This window comes from Ischnura elegans, chromosome X (assembly GCF_921293095.1).
Source record: "Ischnura elegans chromosome X, ioIscEleg1.1, whole genome shotgun sequence".
Lineage (NCBI taxonomy): Eukaryota > Metazoa > Arthropoda > Insecta > Odonata > Coenagrionidae > Ischnura > Ischnura elegans.
The window spans coordinates 51971357-51991682 of record NC_060259.1 but is presented as its reverse complement, the minus strand read 5'-3'; the positions used below and the strand labels follow the sequence as shown (position 1 = coordinate 51991682).

At 38.1% G+C, this 20326-nt stretch overlaps 1 protein-coding gene across 2 annotated transcripts in view; it reads left to right on the top strand.

Moving 5' to 3' along the window:
• Positions 1 to 14387, top strand: part of LOC124170695 (quinone oxidoreductase) — an 87808-nt gene extending 73421 nt beyond the window's left edge. For both annotated transcript variants that reach the window (XM_046549600.1, XM_046549598.1), the window contains exons 3-8: positions 7402 to 7694; positions 8807 to 8976; positions 9272 to 9425; positions 12004 to 12151; positions 12330 to 12482; positions 13016 to 14387. In XM_046549600.1, the coding sequence (XP_046405556.1) occupies positions 7402 to 7694; positions 8807 to 8976; positions 9272 to 9425; positions 12004 to 12151; positions 12330 to 12482; positions 13016 to 13132 (1035 nt within the window). In that variant the 3' untranslated portion in view covers positions 13133 to 14387. The remainder of the gene's footprint in view (positions 1 to 7401; positions 7695 to 8806; positions 8977 to 9271; positions 9426 to 12003; positions 12152 to 12329; positions 12483 to 13015) is intronic.
• The last annotated feature ends 5939 nt before the right edge of the window (positions 14388 to 20326 follow it).

Here is a 20326-nt window from a genome sequence, read left to right as displayed (position 1 = left end):
TCGAGTTTTTTTTCAATTACGCCGCGGAAAAGGTGGCGAAAAAAAACTAAAAACAAGCATTCATAGATTCCTTGCTGTAGCTTCATGTTCTTAATACATACAGTGTTGTAGCAGCTTTCTGCAGCGTAGATGTGGTTACAGGTTAGATATAGGAGCAATTATTACGTTTAATTTGTGTTCTTTTCTTTTAGAGTCTTAATGTGCTTGAAAGCATCATGAAAAACGAAAAAAAAAATAGGTTGGAGGCAGTTTTCATATAAATCAATGTTGAAATGAACATCGCCTCATAATGTAAGAATAGTAGTTTTCCTATTCTAATAAAATATTGAGAACTAAAATAGAACCAGCGCCAACGTGAGGCTACAAAAATGGATAAGAACTAAAAATTCCCTTTGTAAATTATGCACTTAAAATTAATTCCCGAGCATGATATCGACTATTCAATGTTATCATTAAGTAATTATTACCATTGTAATGGCATCGTATTGTCGAAAGTAAGGTAATTATTGCGTGAAAATTACATGTCAGTGTCTATATTATGGTCGGTTTAAATTATTAGTTATTACAAAGAGAAGTTTCATTTTCTTTTTCGTGATTCCACCAAGCATAGCCGCCACCGTTAAACAATGTACGAAGTGAAATGTTGTGATGGACGGCAGCGTCACCTTCCAGCGAGTTAGCGAAGTTTCCGAGGCGACTGCGTGATTGAATGCGATTACTTGATTTCACTCTTCATCTACCTACATGTGCTGTCTTAAATACAGTTTTCGTTACTGGCATCCGTCAAGGCCAAGAAACGAAATCAGAGTAAATAGCCTGTAGAAAAATGATGAATATGTATTTAAATTAACATATTTTTCATCTTGTTTGAGCGAATGAAGCGCCATTTTCATTACTGACGAATTATGTCTTCAGTATCAGGAATGTTTTGCTGATAATTCAGTGTCTTATAGTCGTGTTCCTTCGTCTATTTTTATCACGGCTTGTAAACTAGGCACTCTTTATAGTTATCAGTTTTTTATCAAAAAGACATTTGTATTTTCATTTATATTAGCATTTATTCCCCAAGTTTTGCTTTCGAAAATTAAAGTTTAGAGTGAATTGCATGAGCAGAGAGACCCTTGTGCTAAAATCTATCTGCACTATTTTTCGACATTTAAATTTACCGAAAATATTGGCTGGTCCGAGGCCATACCACTAGAATATTGCAATAAATTTTGTACTCGCGTAGGATTGTCACACATTAAACTACGATTGTTAGGGTATTACACACTGTTTGCTGTTTGTATATACATCATTGAAAGAGCCAATAAAGTTCAAATTCGTTATTTATTTGTGGAAACGTAGGTAGTCAATTTTACGTTACTTGGTAGGTTAAAGAAAGAAAAGTTTATTTTCACGGCAATGAATATGATTCCCTTCATTATCAATTCTCTTTTAACTTCGTCCTTGAATAATGAAGTGCCTCCTCTGGAGGGATTGGCTACCTCGAGGTCGACAATACCGGGGTACCGTCACTTGAATCTCTGCTACGCTTCCTCTGGATCAGTGATTGTAATCTCCTCGTGATTGGACGCCTCGTATCCCCTCACTTCGTGACGCCGCGGCGCGCTGTGACGGACGTCACCCGTTTGCCAATAAAGGCACTGAAGAATGGACGCCGCGAAGGGATACCCGATTTACGCAGTTTTCAGTGGGTAGACTTCGCTCATGACGACGGCACTGGAAGGCATCTGAACGGCGTTATTCTCAAACGTGATCTGGTGGGCAAGCCGTGAAACTTTTGTGAAGATAGATGGCTTGGAAAAGTGACTGAGCATGTGCTCTTATTATGATCTGGAGAAGTTACTGGAGCAGGTAGTGTTATTACGCCACGGAGTGGTTACTTTTCGACCTATGTTTTGACACTAACCGTCTCAGTATCAATGTGATACCGCAGAGTTTGTCGATTTATAAAAATATGTGGAACATAAAAAGTGCCTTCCTGTTCATTATGCCAGCCTCACGATTCCACCGAATATCCCATTTACATTTAATGAGGCACACCAGGAAACTTACCCTTACGTTCAACTAGCTCAAAGGGGACGCCTCGAGTCTTTGAACGTTTTCGACATGTCAATCTTATAGGCATCTTTCATCGTATAATACGTTGTTGAGTTTCCATAATTTAAATTAAAACTTGGCCAATGAACATTTTTTAGAAAATTAAGCATATTTTTGACGGTTCTGACTCTTTCTCGGTGAATAAAAGCGGTGAGGTTGGTTCTTTCCAACAGGTCCATTCCTGTCGACGTTTTAATGGTCAAGTCGAGCGTCGCCATCGTAGCAATATCATCACTATAGACGGAGCTGTTTCCCTGCATCCTCATTGTTCTTCAAGCTTTTCTCCAGATATTATTTGCACTTCTCTTTGATCTTGGCTTAATCGATGCAAGGGTAAACATATGTGCGTTTAATCACCTGCATAAAATAGACACAGTCGTTCATATACGAAAATTTTAATTCCCTCTGACTGTATGGAATATGTCAGTAGTAACCAAGGAGCTCAATTTAAATTTTCTGGCTCCCTTATCTGCAGCCGTCTTTCATAGGTTAAGTTGAGCAGTGGAAAAGGGTGCGTATAAAAATACCCTTTGATTCAGCAATCAATATTTCGATCTATTTAAATTCCTTATCTTCCCTTAATTCTTTACCCATATTCTTCCGCTGCGTCTCTGGTGCAATGGTATCGTATGCTAAGGAGGTATTTCCTTTTGTAACGTCCTGATTTGCATTCAGCTGGGCACCCTTGCTTCCCACAGCCGGAAACGCTGGCGCTGAAGAAAGATCTTTTATTGCAGCTCATACTGGTATCTATTCTGCTGCTCCGCCCTTGAACTTATCCCTGTGGCCTGTTAAAGATATATGATCGTCGCAGTATAACGCGAAGATATCCGAAGCTGTTGACTTACTATGGGCTTATTGTATTTCATGATGGCAAAATTTTTCGCCAAAAATATTATCTGATTTCTTGCCGGTGTCGCATAAACGAATTCTATAGGCATGTTTGCGCAATACATCAACACGTACGAGTTAATGTCTGATAGCTGGAACGATTTTTATGGTCCGGAACGGAACATGTACAGATGTATGAATCAAATTTGGTTGAACTGGTTCTATTTTCTGTTCATGCATTCGCACAAGTTGGGTGGTTACATGGTGCATTTAGTCGTTCATTCTTGCGTTCATACATTTAGAGATTTACTTGTACGAGCTAATTTACTGTGTAAACAGGCCTTAAGATAAATGATGAAATAGAAGTGGTGACATAACCATTTTATCAGCCTCATTTCCCTCTGTTTTTTATTCCAACCTGTCCTCATATTACGCAGCTTGTGAAGATATTTCTATTTCTTCCGCAATCATAAATAAATTTCTTTGGAAGGAGCCCAATAGACGGAAGGTCATCCTCCATCGGATTTAATGACGCCGGAGATTTTCCGAGGTCTTAAAAAGGTATATTATTGAGCTTTCCATTGAAAATGGACCTGCATCCAAGTATATATTTTAACATGTAAATTGAGTGTTTATTTTCATTACGGTCTGGTTTCATAGTTTTCCTACCCATCGAAGATTAAGAGGACTGAATACATTTTGGCCCCATCAGTTGAATTTCATGCCGGTATTGAGAAAATTACAGAAAACTATGACAGAAATCACTTTTATTCCAGCGCTAAACGGCTTATTGAAGTGAATGAAAGTTAGCTCTATGAAAATAATGAATATGTCATCTCGTGGTTTCTATTTTCATAGTTCCCTCTGTTTTGCGTCGCGGATTGAATATGCAACCGCGTTCTCCGTCTTAATGAAATTCCCTGAGGTGAGTCATAGAATAGTTGATACTCATCGTCTTCTCTGTTGTTGCTCTGCGCTCCCATGATGCCGCTTTAAGTGCGTAAACGTGTGGCCTACCTAAGCGGCAATCGGGTGATCCGGGTTCGACTTCCGGCCCAAATACTTTTTTCAAGGTAGATTTCATCCTCTGCGTAAATAACTCTGCACTCATGCGTGTGACTACTTACATAGTTACTGGTTGTGTGCACTTTCTCTTAATATATTTGCATAAAGTATGGAATATAAGAACGGATTCTTTATCTTTTTTCTTTACCTTTTTTGCGATGCTTGCGAAATAAAAACTCTAAGTGTGCGTTCTATATTGAAAAACATACATCGCTATTAAAGCTGGGGATCGGGCAGGTAGGATTCCTGTCCTGAAAGCCTTGGTTCGAATCCCGGCGGTGGTGTCCCATCCCTACTTGAGTAATTAGAGGAGTGCACATCGAATTCAGCACTCCTTCCGTCAAATGGGACGTTAGGCTGTGGTCCCCTTAGCGCCTTTCGTTATGAGCAAAAAATTGCGATACTAGATTTTTTTCCATTCTTTCTTCCTTAACTATTCCTAAGACGCAAAATATCTGAGCTGTCGTTCGCCTTCTCCAAATACATACGATATTAAAGCTACGTGTTTTAAATTTACATAATACCCTGCAGGCTACCTTTACGGTGTTTGGCTAGGGGCGACCAATTACCAGCATGCAACATGCATAGGTACCCTACGCGCGCGCTGCATTTTTACAAAAAATAATAATATAAGTGCCTTCCCACAGTATGTAGTAAAAATAACACATTCTTGCAGGTGGTTTAACTCCTTCCAGGTACGCATCGGTCTATAAAAGGCTGAAGATATCATAAATCCACTTGCTTAGAAAACAAAAAATAGTTAATAATATAAAATGTGTGCATCTGTACAGGGTTAGAATCGAACAAGGGATTACCGCTAAGAAATAAAGGTCAACAATACTCGAAAATAATGAAATGAAGAATAGAAAATGCAGTTTTCATGTAAAAATGGAGGACCAATCTCTGCTCTTACTTTCCGAATGCCCCGCCGTCCACGGAGATACTGAGGCGCCGTCCAAGATTCCATAATGCCTCGTTCGCTGCGTGGAGTCTGGAAGTAGGTCAGCGTCGTAGAGGGCATGACGCACGCGTTGAGACGCTCAAGGCCGCGCCGAGGGTTGCCGCTCAAATGAAAACATCCGTTGCCGCGGCCGCCCTATCCCTCGGTTCTTCTCTGAGTTTTTGAAGATTTATTAATCCTCTGGAGGGCCTTTACGCGAGGCACTGAATTGAACACTGGCGTAATGCATGCTGAAGAGCAGTGAAATTATTGTCTGCGGAAAGGGGCAAATATCGCGAATGAATGCGCAAATGTACGGCTGCGAGATACTGGAGCTCCATCTGTTGATTTGTCGGGTGTCACGCTGGGCGGCGCGAATAGCTGTTGCGCCAATGTTTGTATTAGTTGCCTAAATGCTTGTCTCGCTTAGGAAGCCCTCGATTTCTGTGCTGAAACCGAATTAACTATTATGTGCCGAAAGAATTTACTTAGAGTTAAAACGGTGGAGCATGGCGTAAATCTGTGGCGTAGCCAGCAATTTCGTTCTTAGAGGGGGTCCAAAACCAGGGGGAAAGTTTTTGAAAACAGGGTACCAAGTAATGCGTTTTTAACGAATTTTAACACTTTTCATAATCGGAAAAACTTCATTTGTTATAGAAATATTTTTCAAATTCATGATTTTTCAATATTTTGTTTTCTTTTATGAAGGAAAATGATTGTGTTTATATATTTCGAGGGGGTGGTCTGGACCCCCCCTCGAAATAATATCTAATAACCAATAAATAATATCTAATGACGCCCATGATATTGGGAAGCGATATGTTAAATCGTGATACATAGAATGAGAATATGGACACAGCGACGGTTTATTGAAGAAGCCTTTAGTGAAATTAATTAATATTTTTTTCAAAAATGATCTTTTCATTTTAAGTGGTGGCTTATTGGAAAAATTACGTGCCATATGATTTTGCCGCCCAGGAATTCCGACCCTTGAGTGACGCGATCGGTGGCTAGACCGCGGCTGTTTCTGAAATTAGTTGATTAAATGTGATCCCGGAGTACTGTTCCGTTGAGTAGTCTTCCAATGACCCCGGGCGCCGCGGAACGTAGTAGCCGAAAGACCTCTTAGCTATTATGATGAGGGTGGTTTCTCCAAAATCTGAGGGTTCAGGGTAGCGGAGAGGCCTCCGGATCAGCATAAATCCCGGCAAAGGAAAATATAGTTCACAAACACAGTTATTTGAGCAGACTTGAGTTCAGGGATGAAAAAACTCCCATACTTACCGGAAGCTCTGGGATTCGTAAATTATCCTCTTAATGATTAGAAGGCATAACCAAATTGATCCTGTGATCAATTGGATTTTTCTGAAAGTGATGCGTCTACTTTGCACATGATGATAGGTGGGGGTGGAGCTCACCCCAGACTAAGCCACAGTCACGTGAATTTCGTGCATTCCGGGTGAGGGTGCCATTTCCTTTCCCGGGACCACCTCACATTGAAAGTAATTTTGTTGTCTGAAGGTTTCACCATTATTTCTGAACCTGGGATCCTTTGGTCAACTGCTCAATGAGGTGCGACAGTCTCCCAGTTTTATATTAGATGAAATGGCATTGGAATAATTTATGCTTTTAGCACTTAAAATAATCTTTTATTTCGACAGATTATACCATTTTTATTTTGTTAAATATTGCATATTTCCTTATGAAATATCTAGCTGGATATCATCGGCTTTAAATTTTGGGTGATTTCACAATCACTTATGGACTCCACCCCTCTTGCTCTATCTCCCATGCATCATATGGCACATACCCTGCGATCAACATATCCCCCACCCTGGCTGCTAGTGACAGCACTAATTAACCATAGAACACCTGACGAAGAGCAAAATCTTTTGTGACATCAGCAGTTTCAGCTCGGAGGAATTTTTCCACATTGATGTGACAAAGGGTTGAGGGAACCTTACAATTCCATGTGTAGATTCACAGACCTTGTTCAGATGGTTTCACTGAATACAACCAATATCAGAAGACCAGATTAACTATGATAAAAATGTACAGATCCAGGGAGGGGTGAGCCACCCAAAAAGACTCGAGTAACTCAATTATTTTAAGCTCTTACTATTTTCAATGTGTAGAAAAATAAAAAAATGAATGCCATGCACTCTGGAAAATAGATGACACTGTTGTCATCAGATATTAGCATACTTTAAAAATGCCCATAAGTGCAGAGCATCATCTTTACGAGTCCATAGATGCCTTTGTAGTAATACATTCGATAATATGCATTTATTTATTCATTTTTATCGGAGGTGTCTGGGTAATGAGGGGAAGACATGGTCACCATTACCCCAAACCTGATGCCTCATGGATCCACTCATGTCTATGCTTGAAATTGCATTATTAATATCTCCAATTGTCTTGGGAGTCTGGCATGATTTTACACCTCCTCCTCTCCTTTTCAGGTGGTTTGTGCAGGGGCATGTTATCGCCTGCGTCGATCCCCATCCATCTCGAGCATCTCAAGTGTGTCAAGCCTTAACAGTGAGCCATCCATCGAGGGTGGACTGCCAGGCATGTCTGGAGGCATGCCCAGCACGCAGAGCCCAGCGCATCATGGCCTTCGTGATGGGGCTCTCTTCCCTGGCTATGAAGTGGCTGGCATTGTGGAATCACTGGGTGCCGAGGTGGGGCCATCATGTGGATATCAAGTTGGGGACCGCGTTGTACTCTATCCATATGAAGGAGTGCCTCATGGGTAAATCCCTTGTTTATATTTATATTTTATATTTTTATTTTATTATATATTTTATTTTATATTTTTACTTGTAAGTGTTGTGTTATTGGTTTAATGGCTCTTAGGTTGTGCGGATTATCACATGCTCTTAATTGATTGTACTTAATTATGGGGAGATTGTGTTGTTGTGGTGGCTAAGGGATTGGCTTCCCACTGTGTGGATCTGGGTTCAAATACTGGAGAGGCGGTGGCTTTCAAGAGATTGCCATTTACCTGGTTGACTGTGTAGAGAGGAGGGCACTAAAAGTACCCATACCATTCCATTACTTACTCCAGGGCTATCTATATATTTGTAAACATTTAGCCACATATGCTACACTCATTCTCTTGGCTTAATCATCTGCCTCTCTTTCATCTATCTCTGCATGTTCATCAGCCTTTGGTCTTAGACATGGTCCTCCTAAAGTTTTCATCCCTCTAGATTTTCACTCAATATATCCTTCAGCAGACATCCCTCCTCCTTCCCTCGAACGCATCTAGCCTATATAATTACTTTTTTTGTATCACATTTTATATATTTATTGAGTACATATTGAATTTCTTGGAAAATGTGAGACACAGTATTCAAAACTGTGCAATATCAGGAATAATTGTTTGATCTTAGGGAATTGAAGTGCAAGTCCAAGAGGTACATAAATCTGTTTTGTACACTTTTCTTTGCCTAAAAACATGCACAAAATCTACTAGTCATTTACATTAAATGCTTTACATGAATTATATTTTGGTTTTAAACTGATATCTTGCAAAATACCAAATCTGTTGCAGAATTTAGCTGAATAACTGAAGAAATATGAATATTTTAAAATTTTATTCTGGCATGGAATTTCCATTGAATTTTTCAATTTCGTAAAAAAAAGCTGCCTTAAGATGTGGATTTTTTTCCACAATTTCTCCTATTCTGGATGCAATCTGTTCTAGGATTAAAAAAAAAAGAATTCTTTGTCGAGTTAGGGCATGCAATAACTAAAAATTGCACCAATTGAGCTCTAATTCAACCAAAAATATTTGATTTTACATGGTGCGCTGTAAGTAAACAAATTAATGAAGTGAAATATATCTAAATCTAATTACAGATATGCAGAGTTCATCATTGTCCACGAACTGAAATACTTAGTGAAGCTGCCAGATACAATTCCTCTTAGTGTTGCAGCTATGCTTCCCACTGGAGCTCTTCTTGCTATGAGCACAGTATTTGCTTCTCACGAGTATGTGCAGAAAATTCTGGCTCAGAAAGGAGAGAATGGTAATAACTTATACTGCAATTTTATCTTGAGTTAAACAAAATCAATAAGTTATGTCCATTATTGTTGGAAATTACATTTGTTGTACACTCAACTTAATTATTCTCATACTTATGGAGTAAATACCGAAAAGGAGTAAAGGTATAATATTTTTTGATGAAAATGGCATACATACTCTATTGCTGCCAATTTAAATGGCATTAATAAATATTAAATTCATTAAAATGACATGTAGTCAGCCAAGCATGAGACAGAAATTCTTTTGCAGTCTATCTTGACATTTCTTTTGCCTTCTAGGTATATGTAAGATTCTGATTGTTGGAACTGGAGGTCTTGCTCTGTGGATGATGCGCATTGCAAGCCATCACTTCAGTGCTACTAGTGATAGAGTATCTATCACAGTTGCTTCTCTGAAAGATGAAGGATTCCTTTTAGCCAAGGAGCACAAGAGGTAAGAATGAAATTGAAATCAAATAGATAATCCTTCTTCCATTTCAAGTGAATTATTATGTTTTGTTCAATTTATCAAATGATTAGTCATAGTGTGAACCAAGTACTTTACCAAATTATATGTAATCAATTATTGAAATGCTTCATGGCTTTGAGAATTAACAATGTCAACGGTGGCGGCTTGAGACCTCTGAATGCTCAACTGACTCTCTTGATGGTAAACCATTCTCCACCCACCACCCTCACTTACCGATAGAGGTTAATTTAATGAAAGCCATGCTATGACAATATTTGTTTATTTCAGTCTGTTATGATGATTGCGTTTGCAATGAAATCAAAACTACTAAGCATAATATCCTGTACCCAATGTCTATATAATTATTAGTGTACAGAAATATAAGACAAAATTTTGGGGAAAAAGTCGCCTAAACCTCACTAATGTTTCAAAAAAAGCCCCAGCATAAACTCAAAGCATAAGCATGAAACGCTTGGTACCTGCTATAATTGTCTGAATATATTTGCATTGTGTTTTCGGTGAATAACCTTTGGGAGTGTGTCTGCTTAAATACTTTCACAATTCACTTGGCTAGTTTTACTCGTTGAAAAACACTCAATTTGTAATAATTCAGTTGAAATTAAATGATACATTTTTGGAAAAAGTTTGCCACACGAGGTATGTTCCGAATTGTCACAAATGAAACTCATTCAAATGCATTACATTTATTTAAATTGGTGAATATTTGTAGTTACCCTATTAAAGATCTCAAAAGAATAATTTTCTAAACACTAAAAATAAATCTATTATAAAAAATTACCATTTTATTCCTGAACTGAAAGGAAAGATGCATTTCACTGTGTTAATTAGGAGAAGATTGAAATAAAATGAAAAATGATGTTTTGAGGCCACAGTTGAAAGTATGTATGCACAAATGCATGTGCGGCTGACCAAGGGATGCTCGCAGGCTAGTACGGGCAGGTGGAACGAAACCCTTAGGATGGGCTCGCGGGGTACACTCCTGGGGCAGGGACTGTAAGCGTTAGCTTTTTTCCTCTACCACCAGAAGGGGATGGATGGGAAGGATAAAGGAAAGGAGGCGCCGCCGCGATGAGAGCCCGACGACGCCTCCAGGGGAAGGACGGGAAGGAAGGGAGAGGACGAGGAATCCTGCACCGTCACAAGGCGGGCAGGTCCTACCATCAGCGAAACCAAGCATACGCTATTAATGTTCTAACGACCTTGGAGGATTATTCTATGAGGAAGAATAATCCAACGATCAAATCGTTAGATGCTAGTACGGGCAGTAAGAAGTAACTGCTCATGTGAAGTGCTATAAAAAAACTCTGCACCAATCAGTTGGTAGCTGTGGCAACCAATTACTCTCTTCAGCCTAGCAAGCTCCTTTCTTACTTCCCCTCTCTCAGCTTACTTGCAAGTGAAGATGCAGAGCCCATCATATACTGATGTGACTTGGAAAATGCCAATTGATAGTGTCCCACAGGAGCCTTGTTGCTAAGTGCTGCATACTTATAAGGATATTGTGTGAAAAACTTATTGTATGGCAGTGGCGGATACAGATGGGGGGCGCAGGGGGCGCGCGCCCCCCCCCCTTGCGGGTCCGCCTGTATTGCCGAGCATTGCAAAACCACAATTGTAACTTTTTTATACCATAAGATGGCATTGTCTTTTACATGTTTATAATCACTTTAAATAAAATTTTCATATACTTTGCCTGTGACTTGATCATCTTTTATCACGATAAAAGTAAAGACAACTCAAGATATGTTGCGCCCCCCCTTGAGTTTTTTTCTGTATCCGCCACTGTTGTATGGTCATTAATGTGACAAAAAATGTGACAATTTACATACATGTAGATGAATTGACATATATATAGATTCAGTCACTTCACTTGACGAGGCACCACTGATGCATATATGGTATCCTGTCCACATGCAGTTTAGTAAGCAAGTTATTTGGAAACTAATGGTAGCCACATGAGCTCTAGCATCATATAAAACAATAATTCTTACACATTTGGTTAGCATTCACTGCAGGAGATAAATGGCTAACTGACTTTTATACACGATTGTATACATAATTAACTAAAAATTGAAATCGATTTGTCGCACGATTTTGGATAAATTGTGTGGCTCCACATGATGAGTAATTAGGTCTAATTTTTGTTCAAAGGTTTCTAGTCTAATGACCACTATCATGATAAAAAAATTATTTCATGAGGATAATGGTCAAGGTTATTATATTCACATATAATTTCTGTGGATAGAGAATTTCAATACATATATTAGGTATATTTCAATTTATTCCTTTTGGAAAATTCTAACTTCCTCTTTTGCTCTTCTTCATATAAAGCTAGAGTAATCTGACTTGAAGAAGATTTTGATATCTCTCAATATTTTGCCCCTTTCAGTACAGAACCCATTCAATTCCATGCACTATGTAATTGGCACTTCTGCCGCTTAAAATTCCTTGGTTTAAATTTGCAATAAATCCTTTTGTTAAATGCTTGAGGAAATTGTGCTGGCATGATAAAAATGTGTTTGATCATAAATTTTTTTCTTAGGGTTAACGTTGTCCAGTGGAATGAAGATTTATATGAGAAGCAATTGATTGAAAGGACAATGGATGCATGCCAGGGAGAAGTCGACATAGTCATTGACTTTGGAACTACCTCAAGAAGTTTACATCGATCTCTTCAATGCCTGGGAAAGGTAAGGAAATCCTAGTTCAAATGATACTGTTCTATTTGTTTATAAAGGACTAATTTTGCTGTGAAGCATAAATTGTTCAATATTCTAGATAACTCTTAATTGATCATATCATTAGCTTTTTGCCGTCAGTGATAAAAATGACTCATTAAAAAAATTTCTCTCATTTTTCAATGAAAAGGGTGGAGTAGTATTCATCAGTCATGAGGTTGCTGAGCGACTGATGCCAAAATTCAGCAGGCGAGCAGAAGAAAGACAGCAAAAAATCAAGTCTGTTGGGATGGGAAGTATTGAACAGCTCCAAGAATTAGTTGATCTTGTTGGAAAGGGAGAGGTGAGTAAATTGAAATTAAGTTATGTACATATAATGGTGTGCATTCTGGGTAAATTAAAGTTTTCACCCAGTATAGTTTTACTTTGTAGGTATGGTTTTGGATTTTTTTCAAGTGTGAAAGGCAAAATGAAAATTTGCTCTGCCTTGTAGCCATAAACTCTTCACCCAGTTAAGGGCCTAATATTAAAAAGTCAGTATTGCAATAATTTTATTATCTCATGACAAATTTATTCACAAGCATTATATTTTTTGTTTAAGCACCATGGTATAGTACTAGCATCACTTGCAAGATTGTAAACAAAAGGAAATATGCATAAATTAGGATGTACAAGTCTCTGAACCATTGAGTTTTGTCTCTTTTTGCTATGAATTAATTGTATCAATAGTTGATTTGGGGTGAGGTGATCACATAAAACTGGTTGAATGGGGGTAATGCACCCTCTAAGGGAGGGAAAGGTTATGAAGCTTATTTATGAAGCTTTTATAGATGGGCATAGCGAATCTCTATCATTCTCTTCAATTCTTTCACACAGATTGAACCACCACCTCATACTGTGTTCCCGGCTGAAGAGGCTAGTGAAGTCGTCAAAAAACTCTGTGCCTCCGAGATCCAAGGGCGTGCCATTTTACAGTTTTTCTCTGTGGATTAAACTGACTCAGGTTGCTCTCTTGACTCTTTTTTGTTGGCTATATGTGGTTAAGTCTTGCCCAGATTGTTTACAAGTGTTAAACATTAGATAAAGAGAAGGGCTTTACAAAATTATCTGTATAAAGTAATGCAGATAATTAAGACTGGTAAAGTGTAAGTGAAGATATTATGACAAGAAGACTTTGTGAATTATTTTATAGTTCATGCCAGTTGAAAACTCTGCAACTTGCATTGTTTGATGTAGTGCGGTGCTTTGCCACAGCCTAACCATTGTAAGTAATGGGTGGTTTATAGCTTTATTTACAACAGAGGCTCAGTCCTCTATTTTTCAACAGTACATGAGTTCCAGTGAACACTTTGAGTCCTATACCAGGTGAGTTACTACTACATATGTATTTAAAAATCATGTTTGTGATTTTTATGGCATTATGCGCACAGTTGATTACTGTCGGAGATTCTTTTTTTTGTTGAATTAATTCCTTAATGTGAAAGTGTTTGAGGAAATGATGTGACAAAACAATTGATGCATCAAAAAAATCTTGTGTACTCACTAAGTAGTCTAGTTGAAAGCAATGCCCATGAGAAAAGTGGGGACTAGGTATGTAAAAATCATTACTATGATGGACACTTTCGTGAGTTTATTATTGAAAATATTGAGCGCCAATGCAGTGATCACTATACATGTCAAGTGAGCATGTGGAAACAATTTGAATATACTTATTGGTCACATCACATTCAATTTATTTCCATGACTGATTCCTAAGTTGAAAAAAAAACATTTGTTGGTGCTTAAATAAGTTTAGTATAGGTGTAGACTGTCCACATATATTTAAAAATACAAATGCTTTTTAAATATACTTATCAGATGCCAAAATATATGCCTCTCAATTTGCACCTCAATGCATAATGATGAACAGGTCAAAAGATTCTTAATCAAGTCTATGAGACATGCATATTTAATGTACAAATGATGACTATTTTTGAAAGCATGAAATCAATTAAAATTATTGATTGATAAGAGATGAAAATAGGATTTAATTTAAGTTTGACAGAACAGTTTTCTATTAATATTCTTTTTACATTGTATTCTTAATTAATGTTGGATTATAAACCATGTGTTCTGAAAGAACATTCATTCCATTTAGGGTAGAAATTCAAATTATTGTTATCTCAATGTGCAGCTTTAATGTATATACCTAATAAATGTAGGCAAAGATGTTTCTATGGAAGTTGATGCAATAAACTCCTGAATTCTCTTTGTTCTTTATTTAACTCAATCTTTAATGTGATGATTACACCTTATATTAACCTTCTTTGTACAGGGGATAATATACCATGACTGCCCTTGTAATGATTGTTGATTCTTCGGTAGAATCAAATCTCTTGTCTTTACCATTAAACGATACACTATTTAATTTTTTCAATGGTGACTTGGAACAAAATGTGATCAAAAACCTAATAAAATGAAATGTTGCAATTGAGATATTTTTCCCAGAAGTGTCTAATACCTTTCACATACATGAGATGTAAGATACAAAACTTTGCCCTTTCTTATAAGTATACCTCCTTTTGTCCTTTAACTATGTGCTGTTTGCTCATATTACATTATATTGCATGGCGATTTATTCCTCTACTGCCCCCGACGCTAGTTCCAAATCATGGCTATTAGTGGGAGAAGTAGTTTGAGAGCATCCACTGATAGAGTAAAACATGGGTAGTAAATATGAGACTTTGGGCTCAATATTAATTTTGTTCGATATCAATCTGGGATGGTAAACTTTTAGGAACTCCTCCATAGTATTGTATTCTCTTCGTGCCGTAATACCAGTTATGCAAAGTAAGTAGCCTCCTCAGCCGTGGAAGGGTCCTGTGAGTTTTTACACAGTTTTCCCTATACTCTTCCTCATCCATTCCAATTTCATGAGGACCCATTGCTTCTACTGCTCTGTCTTTGTGTTTCCTGCACTTCTTTTAATTTTATTCTGCTACTTCCCCATAGAAAAGGTATTGGAGCCAGTCATTGTCACTGCATCAATTAATTACAGGCACTGCATTAAAGTTTATTACATAAATAAACAAGAGCATGATATGTGCTTTGGTCATGCTCATGGAATTTTATTCTTATGATCGAAGAGAGATACTTTTGCAATATGTATGAATTTTTGATGTCCACCATTCTTTCATTGGAAATGCTGAACTTCATTTTGGTATGATTTATCTTTGGTACCATCAAAAGTTTAGCATGAATCCAAAAATAACCATAATTAAAGATATTTTTCTAACTACTAGTGCCATGTTTTTTTCTAGTGCATACTTGTTATCAGATAAGGCCAAAGGCATAGAGGCACTGAATTTTCCCAATTTAATATTTAATTTCAACATTATTCATATCCAAAGTTGTAAAAAAATGAAAACTATGCCTTCATAGAATGTCTAACAATTCCACGTAGTTTCCATGGCAACCATGTTAACACAGATTGCTTGACTGAACTCTGAGATTTCGTTATTAATGAACAGGTGCCTCTACAAATGCAAGAATGCATTGATACAAGAAAAAGGCTATGTATTCCATTTTCACCACCCCTAAAATTTACCTCGGTAGTCTACAATTTGAATTTCAAAATATGCTCAGACAAGGGCTCAGCTAAGAATTAAGGCTATGAGGGGGGTTTGGAGCAACTGATACTATAGGGTGTGGGGGTATTGCATACCTGCCAGGGTAAGTTGGAGTTGCGGGGGCCCTCCTCCAGAAAATTTTAAGATTAATGGTTCAAGATGACTAGTTTTACCACTTTATGAGAGATATTTGATTAATTGCAACACTATTATATAAGTAAAACTAATCCATTAAGTAAAATGGATTAAACTTAAAAATTTCTCTGAGCTCCGGGGGGGGTTTCATCCCCCAAAACCCCCCTTGCTGTGTCATTGAGCTCAGAGTCCTACTCTGTCATATCATTGCTAGTCAGCAATCCTGATATTGATTTGAAACAACTCCACACTCATGTCTCATATTACCTAATCTATTCATTTTCTTTCTTTCCACAAATGAAGAATTTTTACCTCGTAGTCCTGTTCTATATGAACCTTGTCCATTTACATAGCCTATCAGTTTAGCTTTAAGGAAAAAGAAATTTGTTGTTAGGTGATAATTTTGTTTTGCATTTCCTTACTTTGTAAATTTATATTTATGACACATAGGTATTCTTTCTAATCTTTCTTCAAATTTGAAAGTGGTAGCTGCTGAGAATTAAATCATTATGAATAATGTGAAGCGATGCTAGCACAAAGACAGCAATAAATGAAACATAATTTGTCTCCATCAGACTCACTGGTTATTGTAATATAGGCCTTGTTGTGTCTCCTGAACCTGTTTGGATAGCTTGAAAGAATACTCTATAATGAATTAAAGTTTTGATGTGATTGAAGTTTCTCTACTATTTTAGTTTGCAGGGTATTGCTATTGAGTGTGTGCAACATTTCAAAGTATTTAATAACCCAAATTAATCAAATTATTGAATTATGTGCCCACTGGTAGAAGGATAGTATTTTAAACAGATATTTTCTAGGCAGGGAAACATTAAAATGTGGAATCAGATGGGTAAATATGCTCCATGCTCGATTTTAGTGTTCTGTACCAACTTTTCAAGAGCCGAGAAATTATGTGGCTTAATTACAAGTATCTCCCACTAAAATTCTGTAAAGAGAGACTTTTTTTGCACTTTGTTCTCCTCAATCAATTGCAAAATTTCCAAAGGTAAAACCAAATCTTGAAGACAGAATCCAGGCTGAAATGGAAAAAATGGCCAAAAATCGCTGTAGTGTTAAGTATTGTTACATTAATGAAAATATTTGCGATTTATGTATTATAAAGATGCAATGAAACTTATTGAGGATGATGCAGTCCACAATATTGTTTAGGAGGCCAATAACAATGAAAAATAAGGGAAAGTTATGCGGGACGCATGGCTTCCAGGGGCAAGTAGAAATACTGTTTCTTTTTTCAAATTATTAGGAGATTCAAATGGCTGAGTGTTATCAAAATAAGGGGGTTTATTTCTGTTTGAATAGGCACGGACTTCCTCTATTACATTCGTCTTTGCAACTGCGTATCAAAATTCATCCTCAAGTGATATCGGTCAGCTTTACGTCATGATGAAACGCTCATTCATTGGGTTTTGTCTTTGGAAATCTTGGGAATTCTATTGCAAGGCAGTTTCCTGTTAGGCGTAACATGGACTAGTAATTCGTCTCACTTCTTTGGAAATATTCCCCTGATGCAGGGAAGGGGATCATGTTCTAGAAATACTGGACAGAATGTCTTAGTAATGCTTATTTCTTGGGTAGCCCGCGCATCCTCGTGTATAATGCCTACCCAGATTTTGACGCCATCCATAAAAGGAGAAAAAAAAATGCGAGTCTGCATCTTGTACGCAAGAAAAAGTGGACCCAAAGACTCAAACATCTTATTATGGAATTCCAGACGACTTAATCTCTTACTTTATCCAGACCCTTTTCACACCTACCTGCTTTCCCTGATTATTCGGACAAGTAAAAACCCTGAAATTATGAGATGGTTTCCTTATCCTGGGAAGCGTGGTAGCCTAGTGGGAAGAGTGTGTTGTTGCTGAACGAAGGAACTCGTGTTTCAATCTTGGGTGAAACCTTTGGACACCTCTATTAAAAAAAGAGGTTTTCTCTGAATTTATTCTCATTTTATTTTATGGTCGTCCGACTTAGCTCTTCTTAAGGCTGCTATACAGGGTGAATGATCATGCGAATGGTCATGCTTGAATGATCACGTATTCATTCACAGGATCATGCGAGCAAAATAGAACATGTTCTAATTTTCACTGAATGATCATGTGCATGAAGGTTCATTCGCGAATTGTTCCGTTATACACGGTGAATGATCATGCGCATGATCATGCTGAATGATCATGCGAATGAACTCATTCGCCGTGTATAGCGGCCTTTAAGTCATTTTTCCACGCATGAATTATCACGGCACTTTCATCATCATTACTTGTCATGTCACTTATTTTTCTGTCCAGTTGTTTCGTTCTTATTCCTGGGAAACACTGCACACCCACACCACCCTTTGCCTCAAAGCCACCAGCAAAGCGTACAATAGAATCTCCAATGATTTTCACACGGGGCGGCACTGTCTCCACCGAAGTCTCTCCCTCCCGACCTGCGGACTCTTCTATCTCCTGTCTCCTGCTTCGCCATTCCATCCTCCCTCTCCCTCCATTATTCCTCTTCTCCCGCCTAAGGATGCTCCTCCGTATCTCCCCTCTTGGCGCACTGATGTCTGCATCCTCACAGTCTTTCTCCCTCGTAATCCTGGATTCATCGGATTTCCTTCCTCCGAACCCTCGGTCAGTGCAGGCGTCGCCTACGAGTCATGTATCCAACTGCAGCTTCATTTCTGCGATTTCTGCTTTCAGTCCAACGTTTTCAGCAGTCAAATCAGATATTTTACTTTGGGCTTTTTCTAACTCCGCCTGCAACCGCTCAATAGCTTCCGCTTTCTCCTCCATAAATCTCCGACTTTTCTGAATTTCACATCTGCCACACCTCCAAGCATCCCTTACACAATCCTCCAGCTTGCTTTCGGTACAGTTAAGATGACAAAGGTCACAAGGCCTGGCAATTGGGGGTATCAGTGTTCCATACCGTGAGTAATATAGCCTAAATAGATCCATCTTGATTATAAAATAGACGTACACCAGTTAACACTGAGGCCATAAGGCGAACCTTACCTTCACATTGAGCACCCGGTGAAATCCATTTCACGACATGATGGTTGTCGCCATGGTCTCGCTCGAACTACAGCGACCCTTGATCTCCGTATTGAAGGTGACGTGGTTGGAATGCTGAAACCAAGCACTTAATGACTCACTTTGGCACCCTGAAAAGCCATATTTGTTTGTCTACAGAGTCGGATCCATACCTTAGTGAACTTTGACCTTCATAAGATCCCCTTTGGTAAAATGGTTGCTGATGGTGATCTACTGGCATTGTTATTGACTTTTTAATCCTTTACACTTAGGATTTAACGCCTTGGTTGTCTGGATACTCAGACTCCTACTTCGATAACTTTTGGGCTTCGGGTAGCCATTTAAAGTTTGAGCCGAAATTTTTAAGTTTAATCCATTTTACTTAATTGGATTGATATTACTAATAAAATAGTGTAAGTATTAATAAAATACCCCTCAGAAAGCCGTAAAACTCACCATTTTGAACCGTTTATCTTAAAATTCCACAATTTACTAATCTTGCACATACCGCTTATCCTGGTGGGTATTGCATACCACCACACACACCGGTATTGGTTGCACCTAACCCCCCCCCCCCCAGCCTTAATTCCTAGCTGTGCCCCTGCGTTGGAGGCCAGTTGATTGGAAAAGAGGGATTTTAAGACCTCGTCGTTCGCATATGGCTTTGCCAACCCTGAAAACTTGCACTTTGAAAAGCTGGTTGTGCTGACAGCATGGAAGAAATTCAGTGAAATTTGACCAAGCATGATCCGTGGAGGTCTACAAGTTGACAACACAAAGGTAGGTGGACTGCACCATTGACTCGGGGAACCTGGAAAACCTGAGGTTCGCCACCTTGATAGCCAGGGTTTTCTTTTGCCATCTTTTTGACCTCGATGGTGACCAAGGAACGATTAAAGGTTGAAATGTTTGCAAGTAAAAGTAGTTCCATTGCTTTTCCAATGCCCAAATACCTAACGTTGGGTCCCCATTAGGTGACTAAAAAAACACACATTTAAATACATAGTGTAATAATATGGTTTATATTTCGTATATTTCATTCTATGAGGAAAAATCATAATACAGAAAAATTGTAGTTTTAGATTACGAAAGAATAAAAAATTATGAAAAAAAAAGATTTTTATTAAAATGTTTTTTTATTAAAAGTCCATTTAGATCCATTAAGGATGACTGCATACAATGCACCTACGCAGGAATGCCGACTCACAAAAAATATAGGGGGGGCCCAAATCGGGGATCTTGCCACAGGAAAGTTTATAAGTAGTTTTTTAGTAGATAATAAGTTTTTGAGCATTTTAGAGGAGTCATATGATCAACATTAGAACCCTGATAACTCGAATCTCGATATCTGGAGACTCCGGGGAAAATCTACAAGCCTGACACATTTTTTCCTCACACTAATAACGAATTTT